Raw genomic sequence first — 21,464 nt, forward strand, 5'->3', positions numbered from 1 at the left:
CAGACTTTACGTCAACATAATGTGACTCTGAGTGCCACTGACCAAGCGGGAGTGAGAGAGAGCTGGTTTCCGATATGAAGACAAGACTCGAACATCTCACATTTACCAACAAAACGTACAGCGAAAGACCGTGCAAAACATTTCAGACCGTCCTGCCAAACTGTATAGATTTTAACATCAATGTACGCTGTAACGTTTTTTTCACTCTAAAGTCAGCGGCTGCTGTTTCAACCCTGTCGGCTGTCTGCAGCGGGCGGGGGCGGGGCTGCTCCCCCCGCTACTGACGCGCACACACACGGTGGATGCAGGAGAAACCGGAGATGAGACGACACGATGATCTAAATTGAGGACAGCTACGCTTGTTATTGTAAGTGCAATGATAAGTTAAGGTCCAATAAGTACTTTATCAAACCAAATGTGTGTCCCAGGTTAGGAAATTAACAATGTAAAGATCAACAAGCCACTGACACATATGTTCATATTTGATTCATTCAATAAATTATAATTTTTTGTCTTAAATCTACCAGCCATTTTCATATTATACCAACATTTGCAGCATCCTGAGCCTTTTTGGTAAGGTTACTAGTTAATCTCAGCCCACAGTAGTTTTATTCTCCCCGAAACAAGTTTCCTTTTTATTTTTAAAGAACTATACAAAAAAAAAAGAAATCGCAACTTTTTTCGCAACTTTCACTGTCTCCCGCAACTTCATTGCAACAAAAATACAAAAGACATCGCAACTTTTATTGCAATTTTTTACAAAAGCTCCTGCAAAATCAGGCGTTTTGGGCCGCAAAAATATCAAAAAAAGGCCTCAAAATCCTGGAGGGACTGATAAATTAAAGGATGAGTGCTCACTGTGGTATTACGGAGCCCCCCGAAGGCTCATGGTTGAATTTTTTTTCCTGAACTACCCTGAACCCTTGCAATAACTTTTGCAATCCCTCGCAATATTTTGCCACATCTAGGAATACTTGTATTCCCTCTTCAAATCCTGCATGGCTTAACAATGCTTTCTTGGCAGTGTTTTAATAGGAGGGGTAAAGAGTAGCTGGGGTACATCTACCTAAGCGATATCCATAGCACCATAGATGCAACAGCCATAGTCTGAACAATAATCATACCCACAGCCAGGGAGAGCAGCTGCAGTTATGGTCACTGCCAGTGGCTGTAGACCGTAGCCCCTCTGCCTGAGCAATGAGCAATAAATGCATAATGCAAAGTGAAGTGTCACATCTCTCCTTTCTGTCTGCAGAGCGTTTCCCTAAACTGGTGTATTATACATGTAACTGAGCTCCACCAACACACTAACTGTTCAGATTAGGGGGAATGCAAATGATAGATGATGATAGATTAGCTATGTCAAGCAACTTTTTATGTCACAAGATTGTGTTCATGCCACTGTGCTATAAAAAACGTAGGCAATCAATTAGGGCTAATTATTTTTATTTATTTTTTTGTTTAGATTATTCTCAATGAATCGATTAACCAATTGGTCCATAAAATGGCAGAGGGTAATGGGGACAATCATGTTTTCCCAGAAGGCAGCATCTTTAAAGGTCCCATGACATGGTGCTCTTTGGATGCTTTTATATAGGCTTCACTGGTCCCCTAATGTATCTGAAGTCTCTTTCCCGAAATTCAGCAGCAGAATTACAGCCACTAGAGCCAGTCCCACAATGAGCTTTCCTTAGTATGTGCCATTTTTGTGTCTGTAGCTTTAAATGCTATTGAGGAGGAGAGAGGGGTGGGGGGCAAGGTGGAGGGTGGGGGTGTGGCCTTGACCAACTGCCACTTTGCTCGTTTGAAAGCCATGATGTCTCTCTCTTTCTCATGGGTGGGCCAAATTCTCTGGGGTGGGCAAAGCAGAGAAAGGGGAGGTAACCTGACCTCATAAGGAGCAGATTCCAGATCGGCCCATCTGAGCTTTCATTTTCTCAAAGGCAGAGCAGAATACCCAGGGCTCGGTTTACACCTATCACCATTTCTAGCCACTGGGGGACCATAGGCAGGCTGGGGGAATGCATATTAATGTTAAAAAACCTCATAAAGTGAAATTTTCATGCCATGGGACCTTTAAATTGTTTGTTTGGTCTGAAAACCCATCCAAAACCCAAAGATATCATAGGCCATAGACAAAGAAAACCAGCAAATCTTCACATTTGAAAAGTTGAAACAAGTGAATTGTTAAAAATGACTGATTAAGCAATTATCACAATTGCTTTAGGTGAATTTTGTGTTGATTGACTTACCAGTTAATTGACAAATCGTTTCAGCTCTAAAGTCAACAAAAAAAAATGATGCAATGTTTTGAAAATGAGTTGTTGGTAATGCACAACAGATACAATTTGTAGTGGTGGGGTAAAATGAAGGAAAACCAGGTTTAGGGTAATTACAGGTTAAGTTCACCATGGTCCATGCTACGAGAAGGACTTATTTCTCAAAGTTTTTCTGAAACAGTGAGGGAGGATGGGGATGCTTCCTGATCTGTTTTATTTTGAGTTTCCTTTGAAATAGGGTGGAGAGAGGAGGGGTATCGCTTACTGTTCCAAAACTAGATGGGTGGGCTGGGGAGTACGCTACCGAGGTCAGCGTCACAATGTGTGGTACTTCTTCAGCGGATAATTAAACCCTTTGAGAGATCTGCTATTTCTCTTCTCTCTGATATGCATCTACAGTACACAGAAACACACCCAATCAGCTCCTCAATATAACACAGACTCACTTGCAACACTATTCTTTTTCTCTCGCATGTACTCACAATTAAGAACAAACAGTTCATTTCTTCTCTTGCATAATACACTGGGGACATGGTGAAGGTCAGATATTAAATCTGAAGTTGCAACAGTAAAGATCCTACATATCACCTTTATTTACTGGATTATACTAGTGGTTTTGAATTTTGTAGATTAACAACAAATCCTGTGTAACGTTTCCCAAAGGTTCCCAAACAAGGTTTGAGATGAATTACCTAAACTTTCAGAAAGTCAATGAAAATCAACTTACAGAGTTTTGAAACTTGCTTAAGATATGAAATCAATCAGGGTGAACATTTTGTCACCTTTTATGGTTTGTCAAAGTCATGTTGTTAGCAATTGGTAATGAAGTTGCAAACATTGGGTCATAAAGTCAGCTTCCAAACAACCTTTTTAATGCAGGAAATGACCTAATTGATACTATGTTTTTCATAACATACTGTATATGCGATGCAATACCATACCATATACCAATACCATGATTTTAACATCTTAAAGTGCCCATATTATGAAAAAATCACTTTTTCTGGGATTTTGGGTGTTATTTTGTGTCTCTGGTGCTTCCACACACATACAAACTTTGAAAAAAATCCACCCATGCTGTTTAGAGTGAGATACGGTTCCTGAATGTGTCCTGCCTTCAGTCTCTGGGTGAGCTGTTCAAAATCGGCACGGCTTGTGACGTCACAAGCCGAAACGAGCAGGCTAACCGCAACCATTAGCTCGTAGCGGTAGCGGTAGCGTTAGCATGCTACCTCATTCTCAATAGCAAAGCACTGCTACAACACACACAAGTTCACCATAATCTACAAAAGAACTACTTCCATGTGCGCCCTCATTTAGAAGTCTCCCAGCTAATCCTGCCTTGTAACTGACCAAAGTTGTAGAAACAGCCTTTCTTTTACTGTCTATGGAGCTAGCTAGCTGACATGATCTACATCTGAGCTACTGCACATGTGCAGTGCAATCAAAGATAGTACAGAAGAAGAAGAAGAAAAGAGGTCTCACTCTGTAGCTAAAACAGAGACCAGCTGAAAAGAGGATCCGCAGCAGTGAGAGAGAGCGGTGCAGTACAACAAAAATATGGTGTTTTTTGAAAATTAAACCATGTAAACCTATTCTGGTACAACCTTAAAATACAATTATGAACCTGAAAATGAGCATAATATGGCTGCTTTAAGGCAAGTAAAATGAGCAGAAGGAGGTTGGAGTTGCAATTTTGTCCAATATGAATCCGAGCCACTGTCTTCTGGAATTTTGGTTCCTCCATATCAGATGAGGAAGTACAGATGTTCGCTTACAAGATGATCAAAAACAGCCCAGCCTAGTAGTTTATTTTTCTTTCTGTCTTTTTTTCAAATTTATTTTACAGCTAACTTTTTATATTCTGCTCCTTCTCTCACTGCTCATATTAATCGCAATTAATTTCGGTTAGGCTGTTTTTTTTTCTTCTTTTCTTTTAGATTTCCTTTCATAGTCACTTGGTGTCCTTGATGGAAACATGAAAATGAAAATGGCATTTAAAAATAATAATCCAAAGATATGCTCTTTCTATGACCGTGCGTCTACATGTGTCCAACATAAAGAATTTGTTCTTTGATGAATCTGGATCTATTGAAGAATGTCTGCATAACTTCTTTCAGCAGCCTGTTTAATGAAAACAGTTAATTGTTGCTGATTCCTTTTTTAAGGATTTCCAATTTGTGACCTGAGAAGAAGCTCTCAATTGCTGGCATACCAAAAAAGAAAAAGCCAGGCCCTGTTTTGCTGGTGGAAATTCAGCCTCTGCGTCCTAGACTAATGTGCACAAACCACTTCTACACCACAGCTACCTTTTGTTCATTCTGCTCACCCACCCACGAACAACTAGAACGCTTATCATGAAGCAGTAAAACATTAAAGACAAATTGGAAAAAGGTCAAACAAATAGCAGCTGTTTAAAACCCAACCCCCACAAACCTTGATAACCTGTTCATCTGTGGACTTGCACTCCACTGACTCTGTTATATCGGAGACCGTTCCGTCTGGTCCTACGGTGACCACCTTTACTGGCACGGCAATGCTTCTCCCATTGAGGACAGCTGTGTTAAGGATCTCAGTGTCCTGCAGGAAAAAACAGAAAGACACAAATCAGTGTTAGTGCTAACAAGACAGGCCCTGTTCAGACCTGGCATTAACATGCGTCTCCTCATGCATCTTGAGGGACCACTTTTGATCAGATCTCACTTCCCCGCTCTATATGCAAATAAACACGTACACCATTTCCATTTGCCAAGACCAAATCCATTGTTGTTTTTAACTGGTGGATGCAGCAATGCACTTCCCATACCTAGACTGCTGGAAATGAAGAGAAGAAAAAATCTAAACAATACAGACTGAGAAACTATTTCTTGTTGTGTTCCAGGCAAAATAAATCGGAAAACATTTTTGACGCACACGTAATATCTCTATGGGCATTTCAAAATTTTCAGAAGTTGTGGACAAAGCCAGCTTACGCAATTTGAGAACGCTACACTTACGCAGAGGACGTCAGTTGAGGAGCCATTCATCCACCCTGATCTCCTCCCTATGTGTACTTTATGGCTCTATAATAATGTGACCAAGACTTCCTCCTTTGCTCCCGACGGACACGAGTCATAATATGGCTGCTAGAGGGCTTACTACAACATACATCGTTTTTGGCCATTTGCGGAAATTACTGATTTGGGGATAGTCTCTAATTAAGACACAGTTTCTAAATAACCTCAGTACTGGAATGTACTTATTGGCAGACCAGATACCTATATATATGTAATACGCTAATACAACTGACAAGAACATTTTATATTGATCATTAGTCTCAAAGTAATACGCCAATATTATGGGAATATGATCATATGCTGTTTTGCTAGGACTAAACTACAGTACAGCTTAGAGCAGTTCCTGGAACTACCGCTAAAAGAGGAAAACATTTTCTTCCAACAGCTCCAACGTAAAAATGTCCCGTTTTCAATTCCTGCTTAAATACACACAAATGTAAATTAAACAGCTGTGGAGAGTTGTTTTTATAAGCGCGTGTTTAATGGAACTATGTTAGCTAAAACACAGAACACACAAACACAGAAAGAAGGGGAAACAGCAAATGTAAGACAACTAGTAAGTTGGCGTGTGAACAGTACTTAAGATTTTTAATTACCGTAGTTCATAATTCCCAATTAACATAAATAGAACATTGCATTAGTATTTATCAGCTGCCATCAGCAGTTTCTTTCATGTCTCACCATCAGTGGCTCATTCATCAGCTGCTTGGCTACCAGCGAAGTAGTACCATCTAATTACAGATGTAGTGAGCGGCACTTCATTTCTCACTATTACGCTGCTGATACCTTGTGCTAACGCCATTTGCTGCTCCCTCCACTATCCACCTTCTCCTTTACTGTATATGCTAAGACAGGATTTTCATGTTTGTTTTTAGGGGAAGATTAGTTCCTCCTAATTAGTTCTTAAAGCAATTGCCTTGATACTACTCACATTCATTGAGAGCTCGGAATTTAACTAAAAAACTAAAATTTAACTACGTTACCTTGACCTACCAAATGTCTCGAAACAGACATATTAAGTGTAATGATGATTGAGAGTAGAAAACACACACGCACGCACACACACACACACACACACACACACACACACACACACACACACACACACACACACACACACACACACACACACACATTCAGAGTAGTAACACACTTGCAATTGTGTTTTCTGCAATAAACAGGTACAATATTTCCTCATTGTCAACCACTAGTTACAAAGTGCTTCATAAAAACACTAAACAAATAATGACTAAAGTAAAATACAATACAAATATTACCCACTAATGGTAAAATACAGCATGTACATTTTTAAATGACCTGGAAGAGTCAGTCTAAGTGCACAAAAATAGCAAATAAAACAACCTAAGTCACAGAGCTACAAATTAGAAAAGTCAAATGTGTACACACAGGCTTTTAGCAAGTTTTTCAAAGTAGCACTTACTCAGCTGTTTAACCACAAACAGCAAAAGCTCCATCCCCCATTTGTTTTCAAGCTGGACTGAAGAACATTTTTGTCAGCAAATCTGAGTGAGTGTTGGTTCAGTATATGATGTTTAAGATCAGAAATATATAAGATATATAATATACTAAACTGCATGTTTACAGTATAATGTATAGAAACATATGTACAAATAACATGCTTTCTATTTTTAGTATTGCTCTGAAGCCTTGCTGCTAATGTGTTCTCTATACTCACAAAATTAATTTAAATACCATATATTTTAGGGGGCCACATTTTCTGCATTTGTTGACGATTGTTGCCATCTGAGGCATCAGATGTACCTTTGAAACGTGTTCAAGTAGCCCAACGTGGTGATGAGCAGCCATGAGGAGTAATACCTACTGCCACAGGAATTACATAAAACACACGGATGTTAAGTGTGACTGTTGCACTTAAACATGTTTCAAAATGACACTGTCCTACGAGCTAGAGCTGCAAAACTATTGTTTGTATTTGTATTATTGTGTTATTTAATAATCGAGTAGGCAGAATAATGTGAAAAATACAGAACTTTTGCAGAACTGGTTTTCAACAGTCCAAAATATATATGTATAACTATGTAATGACGTGTGACAGCAAAAAGCAGCAAATCGTCACACTTGAGAACCTGGAAACAGCAAATGTTTTGCTTGGTAGGTTATTTAAACAATTAATTAGATCTAGATCTTTCTATTGACTAATCGATTAATCGACTAATTGTTTCAGGATTGCTGAGATGACATTTTGTGGGTAACATCAATAAATGAAAAATAATGTGAGGAATGTTTTCTACATATCAACTTTTAAAAGAACAAAATCCACACGTTTTCTCCTTATGTTAGCAGTTAGTCTCGCTAGCTAGTCCACACATCATTCGCGGATAGGAGAAAAACGTGCTCTGGTTTATTGGCATTTCTTTATATTAATCACAATCGTCTTGGGCTATGCGCCGCATGGAACAACAGCTCCTCTGCAAAATAGCCTCGGGAAGGAACTTGTTTTAGTGGAACATGACGTTCCACTTCCAGGATTGCTCCGGTGCTGCCGTACACATGTTCCACCATAACAAATTCCTTCCCAAGACTATTTTGCAGATGCGTCGTTGCTCTGTACGGTTTCTTGGTTTAAAGAAATGCCAATAAACCACAGCATGTTTTTCTCCCATCCCCGATTGCTGTGTGGACTAGCCAGACCCTCCTCCGCAGCGCTGTAGAGGAAGGTCTGGCAATGCGGGACTAGGTACAGCCTGACTCTGACCATTAATGTTAGCTTCACAGCGGAGTGTTCAGATCCAGTCAAATCAGTGCCAGCCGCATGTGTAGATACAGTAGTGGCTGTGTATGAGAGGGAGGCTGGCTGCTGAAAATCAGACGTGGACGACATCCTTTGGTGCTGGCTAAAACCTCTTTGGGGCGCGCCAAAACTTCCTCTATGCATGAAAAACCCTTTAAGTGGGGAAAAAAAAACATTGACAATAGTACTTTATGTCAAATTGAAAACAAAGAGTTATCACAAGATTCACTTTGGAATTGAAGGCCTTATAGAGAAGGAGGAAGAAGATAATGAGATCAATTAAGACAACGTCTGGTAATCCCTTAGCTCTCAGTGTGTTGGTTGTACAGAGGATACGCTGTAACAGGGGATCCTGCTCATCACAGCTTAGTTGCAATAAAAGACTACTAAGACGCCTAAACCTTTGAAAGGCAAAATAAAACTGTTCTCCAGACAGCTCTTTGTTCATCAGAACTGGTGCCTCACTGTTTTGCTTTGTTTCTTCACCCTCATGCTCCTTTTGAAAAAGAAATCTATCATTTAAAGCTCCACTATATGAAGGAATTCCAAGCCTATTAATAAGATGCCTTTTCTGCCTTGTTTCTTTAGCACATCACATTATTCTGATAGCTCTCTCTGACATCTGTTTGGAAGTTATTTCTTCCAGGATTGTCAATAGTCTTGGTATTCTTTGAATAATGTTTTTATCCCTCTCTACCGAAGGTGGCAACGAGTAGTACAGAGTGCATTTCTTTCTTATTTTCTTTACAGAACGACCCCAAATCCAAAATAATGCAAAGTACGGTCCCACAAAAGGCTGAGGTTTAATAAAAACGTCTTAATTATTTTTCTTTGCCCAAGCATTGAAATGAAGAACAAAACTATGGGCAGGTGGACCATGTGTTACTATCAAGGTTATAATCGTTAACGAAAACGAACAAAGTAACGTAAACTAGGTGGTAAAAAAACATTGTTGTTAACCGAAATAGAAATATAAACGAAGCATTTCACAAAAACGATAACTAACTAAAACTGTAATGTCTGTTTGCAAAACTAACTATAATAAAATGATCACGTAAATGGCCTTAGTTTTCGTCTTTGTCAATGTCTTTCAAGGAGCAAATAACGTTATATCTTTCAGAGTTGACATTTCCGACCATAGACCTGTTTTATACAGTCTATGTCATAGACCTATATAGTTTCCGACTGGGAACCCAGAAATTCTGACATTCCATGTCAAATTGAACACAACATAGTCCATGCCCCTTGCCTGGCATCATGGCGGTACCGAAAGTCGGAAGAAAGCGGCAGAGTCCTATTTGATTATGACTGTCAAAAAGCAAGTGCCTTGCAGTGGAAGGTCGTAAAATATGTGGACAATTTATTAAAGGAAAAAATCCCACGAATTTGAAAGTACATTTGAGAAGTGTGCACAAGGAGGCTTAACTAGCTTACCATAACAAGGTAAAGGAGAACGCGAGTCTGGAAATGCAGTCTCTGGAGACAAATAAGCGCCTGTAAAAATGTTCTGTGTGTTCCGTACGTCTATGTGTGATGGGAAGTGTCTCTTTTCACTTAAGGAGTCATTAACAGTGGAACAACACTATGAAAAGAGAGTTCTTGTGTTATAGAAACTGTTGGTGCCACAAAGAATTATTGAGTGAGCCCAGATACAATACTCACGATCGAAAAACACACAATCTCTTGACTGGGGTTAAGTGAAATGTGGCAAGACAGCTGGAGTGACACAGAAGGCACAAAAGGCAGCTTGTTTTTTCCATGAAATCTGCCCACCTCTCACCAGGCATCTCCTGGGGTTACGTAGGGCTGAAATGCATGTCCTGTTCATGGAGGCCTTTTGCACGCAATGCAGATAAACACCTGTCTCCAAATGGCTGTATTACTGTATAAGCCTACACACACACACACACACACACACATATGCTACATATACACCTAGCCACACAAGCATATGCATACACATGCATACACATGACCCACACGCAAACGCACAGTTGCTGCCTCACGCAGCAGCTTATCTTAAAAAACTCTTATTGCAGTCCAGAGAAGAGAGCAAGAAAAGAGAAGAAAGACGGTGAGAGAGGGAAGAATCGATAAAAGGCCATTACACGTCTCTGCAGCGGGGCTAAAAGGGTGGAGTGTGTGGGGGCTGATATGGTTTGGATGAATGATGTGTAAGGTAGCAGACAACCTACAAAAGCACCTTTTTAGAGAATAGTCAGCGTACAGTATGTGAACGTCAGCAAGCTCAAGGACAGGACAGACACTGGTGCTGGGGAATAAAAGGTATATAACTCTGTGCAGTATATTCCTGAGATCTGTTAACTAGGTGGCCATAGAGGGTGTTTGAAATCACTTTTGAATTTGTCTCCCAGTCTGCATGAGGGCTTTTTGATCCTGAAAACTGCCTAAAGAGCCACTATTTTAAACTACTGGGACCAAGCACAGGCCGTTAAAGGCGTTATGGCCTGGGTTTATCTATAACCACACACACACACACACACACACACACACACACACACACACACACACACACACACACACACCACATCCTCAAACACAAACATACAAAAAAATAATTACAGATGACTCATTAGGCAATTTTAAGTTGCCATTTAATCTGACCTGCATTTCTTTAGACTGAGGGAGGAAACTTGTGGTGCTTTCACACCTTACCTGTTTAAACGATGCAGTGTGTTTGGGCTGGTGTGAAAGCTGTCAATCAAACTCTGATGCAGACTAAACAACTAGACCATCTGAAAAGGTGGGTCTCTTGTGCAGTTAGTCTGTGCTCTGCAAGCTAAGAAGACCAATAATTTGATTAAGAGATGTGTGATTTTAGCAAAAAGTTTAAAACAAATCTGAATCCATCTGCTTATCGTGTATTGTTAAGAAAACGGTCTCCCGATGCATATGCAATTTATAGCCTATATTTATACACGTCAGCACGAGTATAAAAATGAGTCAAATGTTAAAAATATCAACAGAATTTCTTTTTGCCCCATTTCTGTCTGTTAGTCACTATTTATGATATATGCGGTCCAGTTGCGGTTTCAACTAATTCTGCTCATAATTACTCCTAATAACTAGAATCAGATTTCCCCATGTGGGTCTAGCAATCATGATGCTGATGAATCAATAAGTTTCCTGTCAGTTCATATACCTTGTTTCAGCTTGCAGCTCTTGTTTCTTTTGCAAAAAGTCAATGTGAAAACAAACTGGACCAGAACTGTAAGGCAACAACATATCCATATATTACATCATTGTTGCTAAATATAAGCAGTCACATAACCACCTTATGTGTGTAAAGTGCGCCGAATGGCTACAGTACACCCTGTACCAGAGAAGGTGTACTGTTGCTCAAGAGGTGACAGCAGGGAAGACTAATAACACAAAAACAAAAGAGAAGCAGGGGAAGGAGATGTCTGAGATATGTTTAGCTTAGATCAGGGCCCTCACCACTGCTTAACACTGGCCTGCAATTTATTATTCATTGACTGAACAGATGCCTCAGACCCACGGAGAACCACAACTCAACCATTCACTAACCGACTGGGATTGACAATAAGCTCACAGGTCCCGTTTTATGTTGGCCTACAGCGCTTGTGAGTAGGATTTATATTGCTGCTGCAGCACTCTCAGCTATTCAGTTCACATCAATTATCAATAAAAAGTCAATTTCCTCCAGCACCTACACAGTGTCCTCCTGCCACTCACATACATCTGAACATCTCACAGCCTATAGCAGGAGATAACATGAAAGCAAGGGCAGGGGAATCAACCTCTCTGCAGGATTTCTTTCCCTACTTTTTTTTTTAATACAGCGGGGAGAGCGGTGTTCATAGAATGTAATCTCTTTATGGTTATGGCTTGGGAAAAAGGCACAGGAGCCAAGTTATAATGCACCGCAATGTCGGAGAGAAGCTGGAGCAAGGTGCTGATAACTGAAATGACGAGGGATGTGATAGAAACGGGCAAAAACAGATAGAAAAGTCAGTCCTTTCAGGTGCAGCTGTTGAACTTTTTTACCAGGTTTGAGAGAACTTTTATGTGTGGTGTAGAGTGTAGATTAATAATTTACAGAATAATTTACTAAGATTATGTTGTCTCTTTCGCACGTTCACCGCATAGTAAATAAAAAGTAAAAAGCATGTTAATTGAATCTAAAGTTAGGATAAAATAAGCTGAATAATCAACTCCTGTGTCTCCACTGATTAAACAAAATTGGCAAAGCAGCTATAATTGCAGTATTAGCAAATAAAGAGTTGGGGGCATTTTGCCATGACCAGGAGAAAGAAATTCCAGTATTGATTATTAAATCAGGACCTGCAGTGATTTATACTCTCCTCATTAATTAGATATTGATTTATCACGTAACCTGTTGGCCTGACAATCTGTTGTATTTTGTTATTGTGTACTGTGAGCTCTGAATACTTTTAGTGAGATTAAATAGTAAGCCTGCGTTGTTTTTCCCTCCTCATACTTTCTCACCCTTTAACATCAGTCGAGGGAATACCAAAGTCAGCAGTGGTAAATCGGCCTGTCCATATTCTGAGCTTCTGAGGGCTCCTCTCCTGTTTCTCGGGGCCATTTGATGAGAATAAGCCAGCAGAGCTGCACTGTGCTGAACTCTGGCCCCAGAAGGCCGGATAGAAGACTCTCGAGCCAGACTGACAGAGGAGGAAAGGGTGATGGAAAGCAAGCCAGCAAAAAAATAAACAAACGCACAACAAATTACATAATGGACAGGCTTAGCTTCAAACTAAAGCCTGACTGACATAGAAGCTGCATCCTGGGCCAGAGAGGAAAGAGAGAGATGTTGGGTGGCAGGAGTGAAACAAAGTTTGTGTGTGCAGTAAAGAGTACACGCACATAGTGTGTGTGTTATTCATTGTGAGAGTGTTGCACTTCCTCTGCAACACTGCCTCATGCTCACAGTTACAAATGTGCACACTTGGAAGATGCCTTGACTTCTAGTCCGGCCACAGAGCAACTGCAGTGAAGCAAATGAGCAATAGCTCGAAGGCAGCTTGGCCAAAGTTTTTAAACGAGAGGGGCAAGCCTCTGGTTTCTAATGTATGCAGAAGTCCAATCGATACATTGGATTGTGGATTTTCAAAACTTTCTCAAAAATGAATAATGGACCTACAGTTGTCAGATGTCAGAAATGTGACTCAAAATAAATGATAATGTCCCTCTGCATTTGTGGTTAATAAATAAGCAACTGTTAGCTAACAAGTGAAGATAAGATATACTTTATTATCCCCAAGGCAACAGTGCCTCCTTGCTTATGAAATACATTTTTTGTTGAGTTCTCCATATAAACATATGATTTGTTGTGTTGTATCTGTCACCCCCCAAAAAAATCAGCAAATGCAAGTTTAAATCTATGGTTTAAATATACTCACTTTACCACCGTTGCTGCCTCTGAAAATCTTTGACAGGATTTTAGCTTATTAATGGTAAATGGACTGCGTTTAAATAGCGTTTTCCTGGTCTTAGCGACCACCCAAAGCGCTCTGGATTACAGGCACCATTCACCCCATTCACTCACACATTCATACACTGGTGGCCGAGGCTACCATACAAGGTGCCACCTGCTCAACAGATGAACATTCACACACATTAACACAACGATGGCACAGCAATCGGGAGCAATTTGGGGTTCAGTATCTTGCCCAAGGTCACTTCGCAATGTAGACGCAAGGGCTTGTTTCACCTTTTATAGACCAAACAACGAATTGATAGCTCGAAAAAAATAAGTAGATTAATCAATAATGTTGATCAAATGAATCAAAATTGTTAATTACAGCCCTAAAATAAATATAGGTAAATATGTTGGTCAACTAGAAGGGCACTCGGAGGGCGCAGACCTCGCCAGTGCCTATAATCAAGTCTTCTATGATATGCAAATCTATAAGTGCAACCACTGTACAGTATACTGTATGTCTAGATATATTTCCAAAACTATTAGAATGATGTCAAAATATGGTTGTGCTTAGCATCTGTGCATGTATGTTATTCTAACATATATTTGTCATAACCAGAAAACACTTTATAATTATGTAGCTTAAATAAATACAAATATGAGATGCCTAGACTGAAATAACATCATAAAAAAACTATTAATAGAGATATTTTTAGTTGAATCAAATTTAAATTTGCATATATAAAAAAAAAAAAAAAACATTACACAAACCCAGTATGATGTAGCCGTAACACACAAAGTGAAATATGTGCTTGATACGAAAACAACTGAACACAAAAAAAGCATTTTGCAGACTTAAAGGCGATAATACAGACGTTCCATACACCAGACATAGTCTATATAACGCAGACCAGCCGATGCACATGCAACCACTCCTTAATATGAGTCACGACGTCACTCTGTTTGTTTTGGGGACATTGCCCCCACAGTAACCCTCTCATTCCACAGGAAACACTGAAATGCCACAGAGGTATTTTAGTTATAGTGTCACCATTATCAAGGGATCCTTATCAATTCTTTTTTTATTTGTTTATGTCAGACAAATATTGGAGGTATCAGCCTCAAAACTCCGGTATCTGTCTGGCTTAAATGCAGGCATGTTTGTAACTGAGAGAGATAAAAAAAAATAAAGAACCCTAAAAATGTTGGGTTTCCTTATTTTGATCTCTCTCTCTCTCTCTCTCTCTCTCTCTCTCTCTCTCTCTCTCTCTCTCTCTCTCTCTCTCTCTCTCTTTTTCTCTCTCTCTCTCTGTTTTTCTTTCTGTCTCTCTCTCATGTAGTATAGAATAATCAAGACTGGGGATAAGAAACGAGCCTGGTGCATAAGGCTGAATCCATCAGGGGTGAGAGTGAAAGGGAGAGTTAATGTTGTCAAAATGCACAGGAGAAAGATAGAGCAGTGAGTTAGAGGCCCATATATACACAAGAGGACTTAATTAAGCTATAAGGGACATTATAGCCGCTTGCAGATGGCTAATGCTGCCTTGAAGACACTTAGTATGCCGGTGGATAGCCGCACTGCACAGCCTATTAGTGCTCTGCCAGGCCATTTCCAAATACAGTTCCTGACAGCGTGACAGTGTGACTGATGGCAGCCTGCTTGGATACCGCTGGCCTGCCCTGATGCTGTGATAGCACTGTGTTTAAATTACAGATATGAGGACGTCTTTCTTTTTGACATATCGGTTTCTCGGTGCCCACAGAGGACACAACTTCTTACTAATCCTTTTGTTTTCTTGTTGTCTTAGTCTATCACTATCTGTTAGACGCTGGTTTGGAGTCAATATGGAGAAAGCTGCAATTTGGCCAAACCCTAATTATTCTAGACAAAGGCGCTTTCACCCATGACCAAAAACAATTGTTGAGCTTCCTCCTAATGGCTGTGATTATAATGCTATGGGAATGTGAGAACAAAGCGAATGTTATTGAGTTTGAAATGGAGTGATTTTTTTTTCAGAGGCTATGAATAAAAAGCTAATGATATCATTTGGGATGTAGTGTAAAGAGCTGTGGGGGCCACTGTCTCTAATGAGCGGAGAAAAAAAAGACAGCTTGGCAAGAGATGGAGATTAAAAAATGTATGGGCGGAAGCTTGGCATGTTCTCTGCATGTACTTTCAAGCTTGTTAATGCAATGCTTTTACTGTCATTCTCTGTAGTCTGCCTTGTTGGTTCCAGGTTTATATTGCTTATCGGTAGATTGAAAGTGAAAAATATAAACAGGCATTTGTCTTTATGATGGCATAGCTTCTTCTTCAGTTTACACTTTTGATCATTCAAGAGCTTTGGGGCTATTCAATTTATTGATTTAAAGAATTTCAAAGAGTATGTTATAATCTGAACCAGAGAACCACTGGAGGTTACAGAGTCTCTAAAAGATACACTACAGTACAAAACCCCATCATCTGAACAAACTATGGAATCTGTTATTGAATCCTCAAAATGTACTCATCTGAAATCAATTCAAGTTTCAGCCTCTTTCCAGTACTTCCACTTACAAATGTTTCAATATAAAGTGTACTTTTGTCATAGTGCAACAATCTCTCCTTTTCTGTTCTACTTGAAGATAATGATACGTTAAATATTCTCTGTCAATTGTTGCATGATGAATATCCAGTGCTTGAATGCCATAAATATCCATCCTTTTGCTCGCAAAGAATACAGTCACTAGGAGCCTGCATGTCTTGAGTGTAAGAAATAACGCTCTATAACAACAAATTAACAAATCATTTGGCAGGTTATTATCTAAACTAGCCAAACCTCTCACAATAATTTTTTTTTGTGGCTAAAGCTGCCATTTTTTGTAGTGCTGTCAAACGATTAAAATATTTAATTGCGATTAATCACATTAATGTCATAGTTAACTCGCAATTAATCGCACATTTTTATCTATTCTAAATGTCCCTTGTTTCTTTTTGTCCCATTATTTTTTTCTCATTTTAATGCTCTTATCAACATGGAAAAGTGGATCGGCTTGCTTTGTGCAAATGTTTTTTTTTTTATTGAAAACAACATTGACATACTGTAGTGTTCAATTTCACACTAACATTCTCACTTGGAGCAGTCATTCTCACTTGGAGCAAATAATCTCTCACACAATGTAATGGCTTTGACGAGGGGGCGGAGAATTCGCATCAGCTGTGTGCTTGGCCATCAAGTGGTTTTTCAGACTGGACGTGCTGCGATGATGGCTCAGTTCACAACGACAAAACACACAGATCACTTTGGTCTTGTCAATGGAACCATTTGGCAACTTTTAAAAGTAAACTTTCCATTCAGAATCTTATTGGCATCCATTTCGGCGTCTCGCGCCCATCCACTCAAAACGTAACGTTAGCCTACTACTCTTTGGCCGGCTCACAAGCCCAAACAAGTGTGTCTGTTGTTTTGTTTCCGGTCTAGCTAGATCCGGTGTGGTGTTGTAGTTTTAGTTTTAACAACGTTACTAGTTGTTGCAACAGCATGTGAAAAAAACTACAAAGTTTGCTAGGCCAAAAAGAACGTTAATCTTGCGATAAAAAAATTTACATCGTTAAAATGGGTTTGCGTTAACGGCGTTAATAACGCGTTTAACTGACAGCACTAGTTTTTTGTACTTCCTTAGACTCTCCCCTCCTTTTCCTGCTCTCTTTTACCTTTAACCTTTCTTCATTGGCACTATTAGCAAACTTGTCACCATTTCAGTCAAATATCCTAAAGGACATTTACAGCAGCTGTCAAGTCAAGACAGAAATGAGTCCTGTATTCATGTTTGGCAGGCAGATACTGAATAAGTGTGTGCATGTGTGTGCTTCTCTGTGGGAGTGTAGGCCAGAAGTGATCACAGAGAGTTGAGTTTTATTAAACAGACGAGCTCTGTAGAGCCAGTAGCCAGCAATGATTGGTGTCTACCTACGAATTCTGCTGCAAAGGCGCAGATTGATGTCAACTACTAACATTCAAACTATTTGCTGACTCGGATTCATCCGCCTTTAAAACGTGTACTATTTAGAGTTACAGTGCTTTCAATGAATGATAAAACAATATTGTAAAAGATGATGGTAATAATAATAATAATAATAATAATCATAATAAATAATAATAATAATCATCATCATCATCATCCTATCAATTTCAACAGTTAGAAAAGTCCCTTGAAATACGGGCCAATATACTGTGTTAATATGAAGACATTTTCTGTCATAATTTTTCACAGTTGTGTTTCCGTTTTTGGATTACCAGAAATGTCCGTAAACTTAATGGAAAAGGTACTGATCATTTTCTGCCAGGACATTATCTGTTTTTCTATGGATTCTTTTTCTTAAAGTGAATAGGGCCTTCGAAAGACCAACGTTCTCGGTGCTCGGGCTGTAATAATAACAAGAAAATTAAACAGCTACAGAGGAATTCAGCACAGTTGGCATCATGAAATGAAAATGCCAACAACAAATCACATCATACATCAAGCAGTTTGTGCAAAGGTGATTTTTAGAAGTTGTGTATGAACTTATCAGGTAGGACATCAAATGTCTCAGTGCTCGGATGGCAATGTTTGGGTGAAGCACTGAACATCTAAGGCTGTATGTAGAGTTAAAGCTGCAGTCTTTAATGTTTCTCTGATTTAAAACTGCAAGGAAGATTGTGTAATTGTATCACCTTATTGATGTGCGCAACAGTGAAATGTAATTTTAATTTACTTAAGTAATCAACCATGAATGATCAACATTTCTTAATAAAAAATATGGTCAAACCACATCAAATGCTCTGTTTTTGGTGCTTCACTAGACAGATGATAATAAAATAAATTTCATATTTACAATGCTATTTAATTGTCTGCTTAAAAAGGGTACTGTTTCATGGTTTGGTTTCAGTGTATGATTTGAAGTGACTTTGACCTAACAAAGAGTAAGGTAAAGTTACTTCTACTTGGCCAAAAGTCACAAAGAGCAAACGTTTTAAATAAAACAAAGTTGCAACAATGTAAAATTACACGTTAACAGAAAAGTCTAAGTTGGAAAAACTTTGGGGCAAAACTTTATGTTCTAAATTTGAATTGTCCAACTTTTATCAAAGCTTGGTTTTTCAGTTTTTACACTGCAAAATCTTCCCACATTAGGAGAGGAAAGGTGAAGCACAAAAAAATGCTGCATGGGGTCCCAATTCATTTCAGGTAATTCAGTGTATTTCAAATCACACAGCACGGCTTGTATACTTCCACAAACCCCCAGCTGATCTTCATGTATCTCAGCAGTCATATAGAAAACTACAGACAGACGCTATTTTCCTATTTCCATCACTTGCCTCCTGATGTTTTGATATTCACCCTATAAACCTTTTTATTTCCTCTATCATTTGGTCAACCTTCTCATCTTATGTGATTATGGGTCGGTCAATAAGAATCAGCGCAAGTTCACAGCTGTTTGTCTGAGTGAGGGTAAGCAAACAGCTGAGCTGTGTTGCTGTTCCTTGTTTCTGCTGTTGATGAACCAGATAAACATTTAGCTGGTTTATGTTCTGTTAAGTCTTTAAAATTTCTATCTAAGACACTTACAGCAGCTGGCGATTACATTTTCAAATCAATGTTCAAATAATGAAAATACTAAAGATAATAAGCCTTTGATGTCAGGTAATCCAATCTGCTCTCAAGACACTTTTTATCGACTTTATCTTTATGGCTTTATCCATCTTATTATGGACTTCAGTATTGGTATTGCTTTTGTTTTATGTTATTCTCATTTTTGTTGCCTGTGCTTTTAAGATATTGCTCTACTGTGACTATCATTAAGAAAAAGATTTATAGGTGTTTATCATTATTAGCATTATTACAGTAGCAAGGTTGTCTTTTTTTGTGTAAATCAAATCAGGATGTCCTTGTGGACTTAATGCACTCTGTCTGCACTAAGTTTATCTGAAACGCCACATTTCAAAATGTTGCATTTCTAATTAAACACTTCATCTATTTATAAAATTAGAAAAACTGTCATTCCAACATTAACAAAGAAAAATGTAGTTAAAGTCTAAATACTACTCTACTGGCCAGAAGCCATAAATCAGCGGTGAACTGCTGCCTCACCAAATTGTTACAATAAACGTTCATGAAGTGCTCGAGGGCATTTGATTTTTACGTGGCCATTAGTAGCGAGGAAAATGAAAACTATTCTTATCTCTTTGCAGCATACTGAATGGTTTTCCTTTCATTTTGTAAAACAATTTACATTGCCATCATAATACAATTAGCAATCTTAAGCCACTTTCCAATTCACCCATGTTTGGACTGTCTAAATCCAAACTCAATTAACTTCTTTGTCAGCAAAGTCTGAGAGATGTTTAAACCAGATTACTGCCAATTAAAAAGAGCAAAATTTGTGTTAAAAATAATTGGTCCTGACTTTTTAATGCACCAATGGATAATAGTGATAGAAGAAAATATAAGAAAATTACTATTAATAAAAAGTCTTCTTACTGTGCCATGCGGAGGTCAAAGGCTCAGAACAATGGACAATCCACAACGAGCTGCGCGGTTCTGAAAAAATAACCCATAATCTAAGTGCTAAGAAGCCCTTAGTAAAGAGGAGAAAATGATTCTTATAGCAACGGCCCACTACACGACTTCAGCCCTGATTTTCCGCTCACCCACAGTTTTTGGAGCTCCCCGACAAAAGCCCCAAATTGGAGGCAAATCTGCATTGGCTCGATGTGGGAACTGTCTCCGCAACGCTACCAGAATGCATTGCACAGCTGCTCCCATAGAAATGAATGGGAAGCGGGGAAATGACGCTGACAGTGGACACACAGCATCAATATCTGAAGCTGTCGGGGACTCCAGCCAATAAGAGTGCAAGACATGGGCTCAGGGGAAACCAGGGGGAGGTTGCCTGTACTTTACTGTATGTGTTGACTTTACTGTATGTGTTGCATTTGCAACACGGATAAAAGATGTTGTTGCACCTAGTCTAGTGGAAACTGATAAATAATAAAGATGTGTAGAAAATTTTGTGCACACGTGCCAACGACAACACTCTCGCATAAGGTATTATTACGCCATGTCTGTGTCACTTCTCGCATGTTTTTTGTGGCAAAAACATAGTTTGGAGACTAGACTCAGGGATTCCTCCCGGTGAATGATCTAGTAGTGTGAGCACCTGTCACCGGTCAGTCAGGTAGTGTGAAAATAAGACAACAAGACAGAAAGTTGTGTCGTGTGAATAGTACAGCGAACTAATGACTTTGAAAGCTTTAGTCAAAATGATATCCACTGTTAGTCATTGACAGAGGATCAGTCTGCTTGCATACCCAATATCAAAAATAATCTTTTTATGTGTATTTAAATAGAAAGATTGCGTTTGTTCACTGTCTTTGTCAGCCTTTGAATAAATGTTACAGTATTTGCTCTACAACAAGTGGAAGAAGCCGTTGCTAAGTAACAGCCAAAACTATTATCTTTGGAAATATAGGATGCAATGTGGGTGTGGGTCTTTGTTTAGCTGTTTAGCTAGCTGTCAAAATCTTTTGAGGTTTTCTTCATTTACTATGCTTTTTTCCCCTCTGTTTTCTATTGCTAGGAAGTTAGCAATAAACATTAGCATGTTAGCTCTGTTTTCCAGCACACTGCATTTGATGTGGAACAATGACAATGTGGAGTCTCAGCTTCAATTTGAGGGTGTTCATAGCCACATCAGAAGAACAGCATAGGAATTCTAGGCCTTTTTTTAATAGAGTGGGTATAGACGATAATTTAAAAAGTTAACAGCCTAAATAAAGCCATCCTATTTGATGTGCAGTAAAAAAAAACATATTTGCATTAAATGAGCTCTGAAGTGTATGACTCCTAGATGTCAGGAGACATCGCTATCGTCTCTGGTGATGCTTTTCTTTTTGCCTTCAGTCTCG

The 21,464-nt window shown here is 39.0% G+C and overlaps 1 protein-coding gene across 2 annotated transcripts in view; it reads right to left on the reverse strand.

The window, feature by feature from the left end:
• si:dkey-112m2.1 (transmembrane protein 132C) overlaps nucleotides 1-21,464 on the reverse strand; it is a 175,839-nt gene that overhangs the window by 20,221 nt on the left and 134,154 nt on the right. For both annotated transcript variants that reach the window (XM_031278033.2, XM_031278032.2), the window contains exon 6: nucleotides 4,716-4,859. In XM_031278033.2, the coding sequence (XP_031133893.1) occupies nucleotides 4,716-4,859 (144 nt within the window). The remainder of the gene's footprint in view (nucleotides 1-4,715; nucleotides 4,860-21,464) is intronic.

This window comes from Sander lucioperca, chromosome 1, assembly GCF_008315115.2.
Source record: "Sander lucioperca isolate FBNREF2018 chromosome 1, SLUC_FBN_1.2, whole genome shotgun sequence".
NCBI classification, from domain to species: domain Eukaryota; kingdom Metazoa; phylum Chordata; class Actinopteri; order Perciformes; family Percidae; genus Sander; species Sander lucioperca.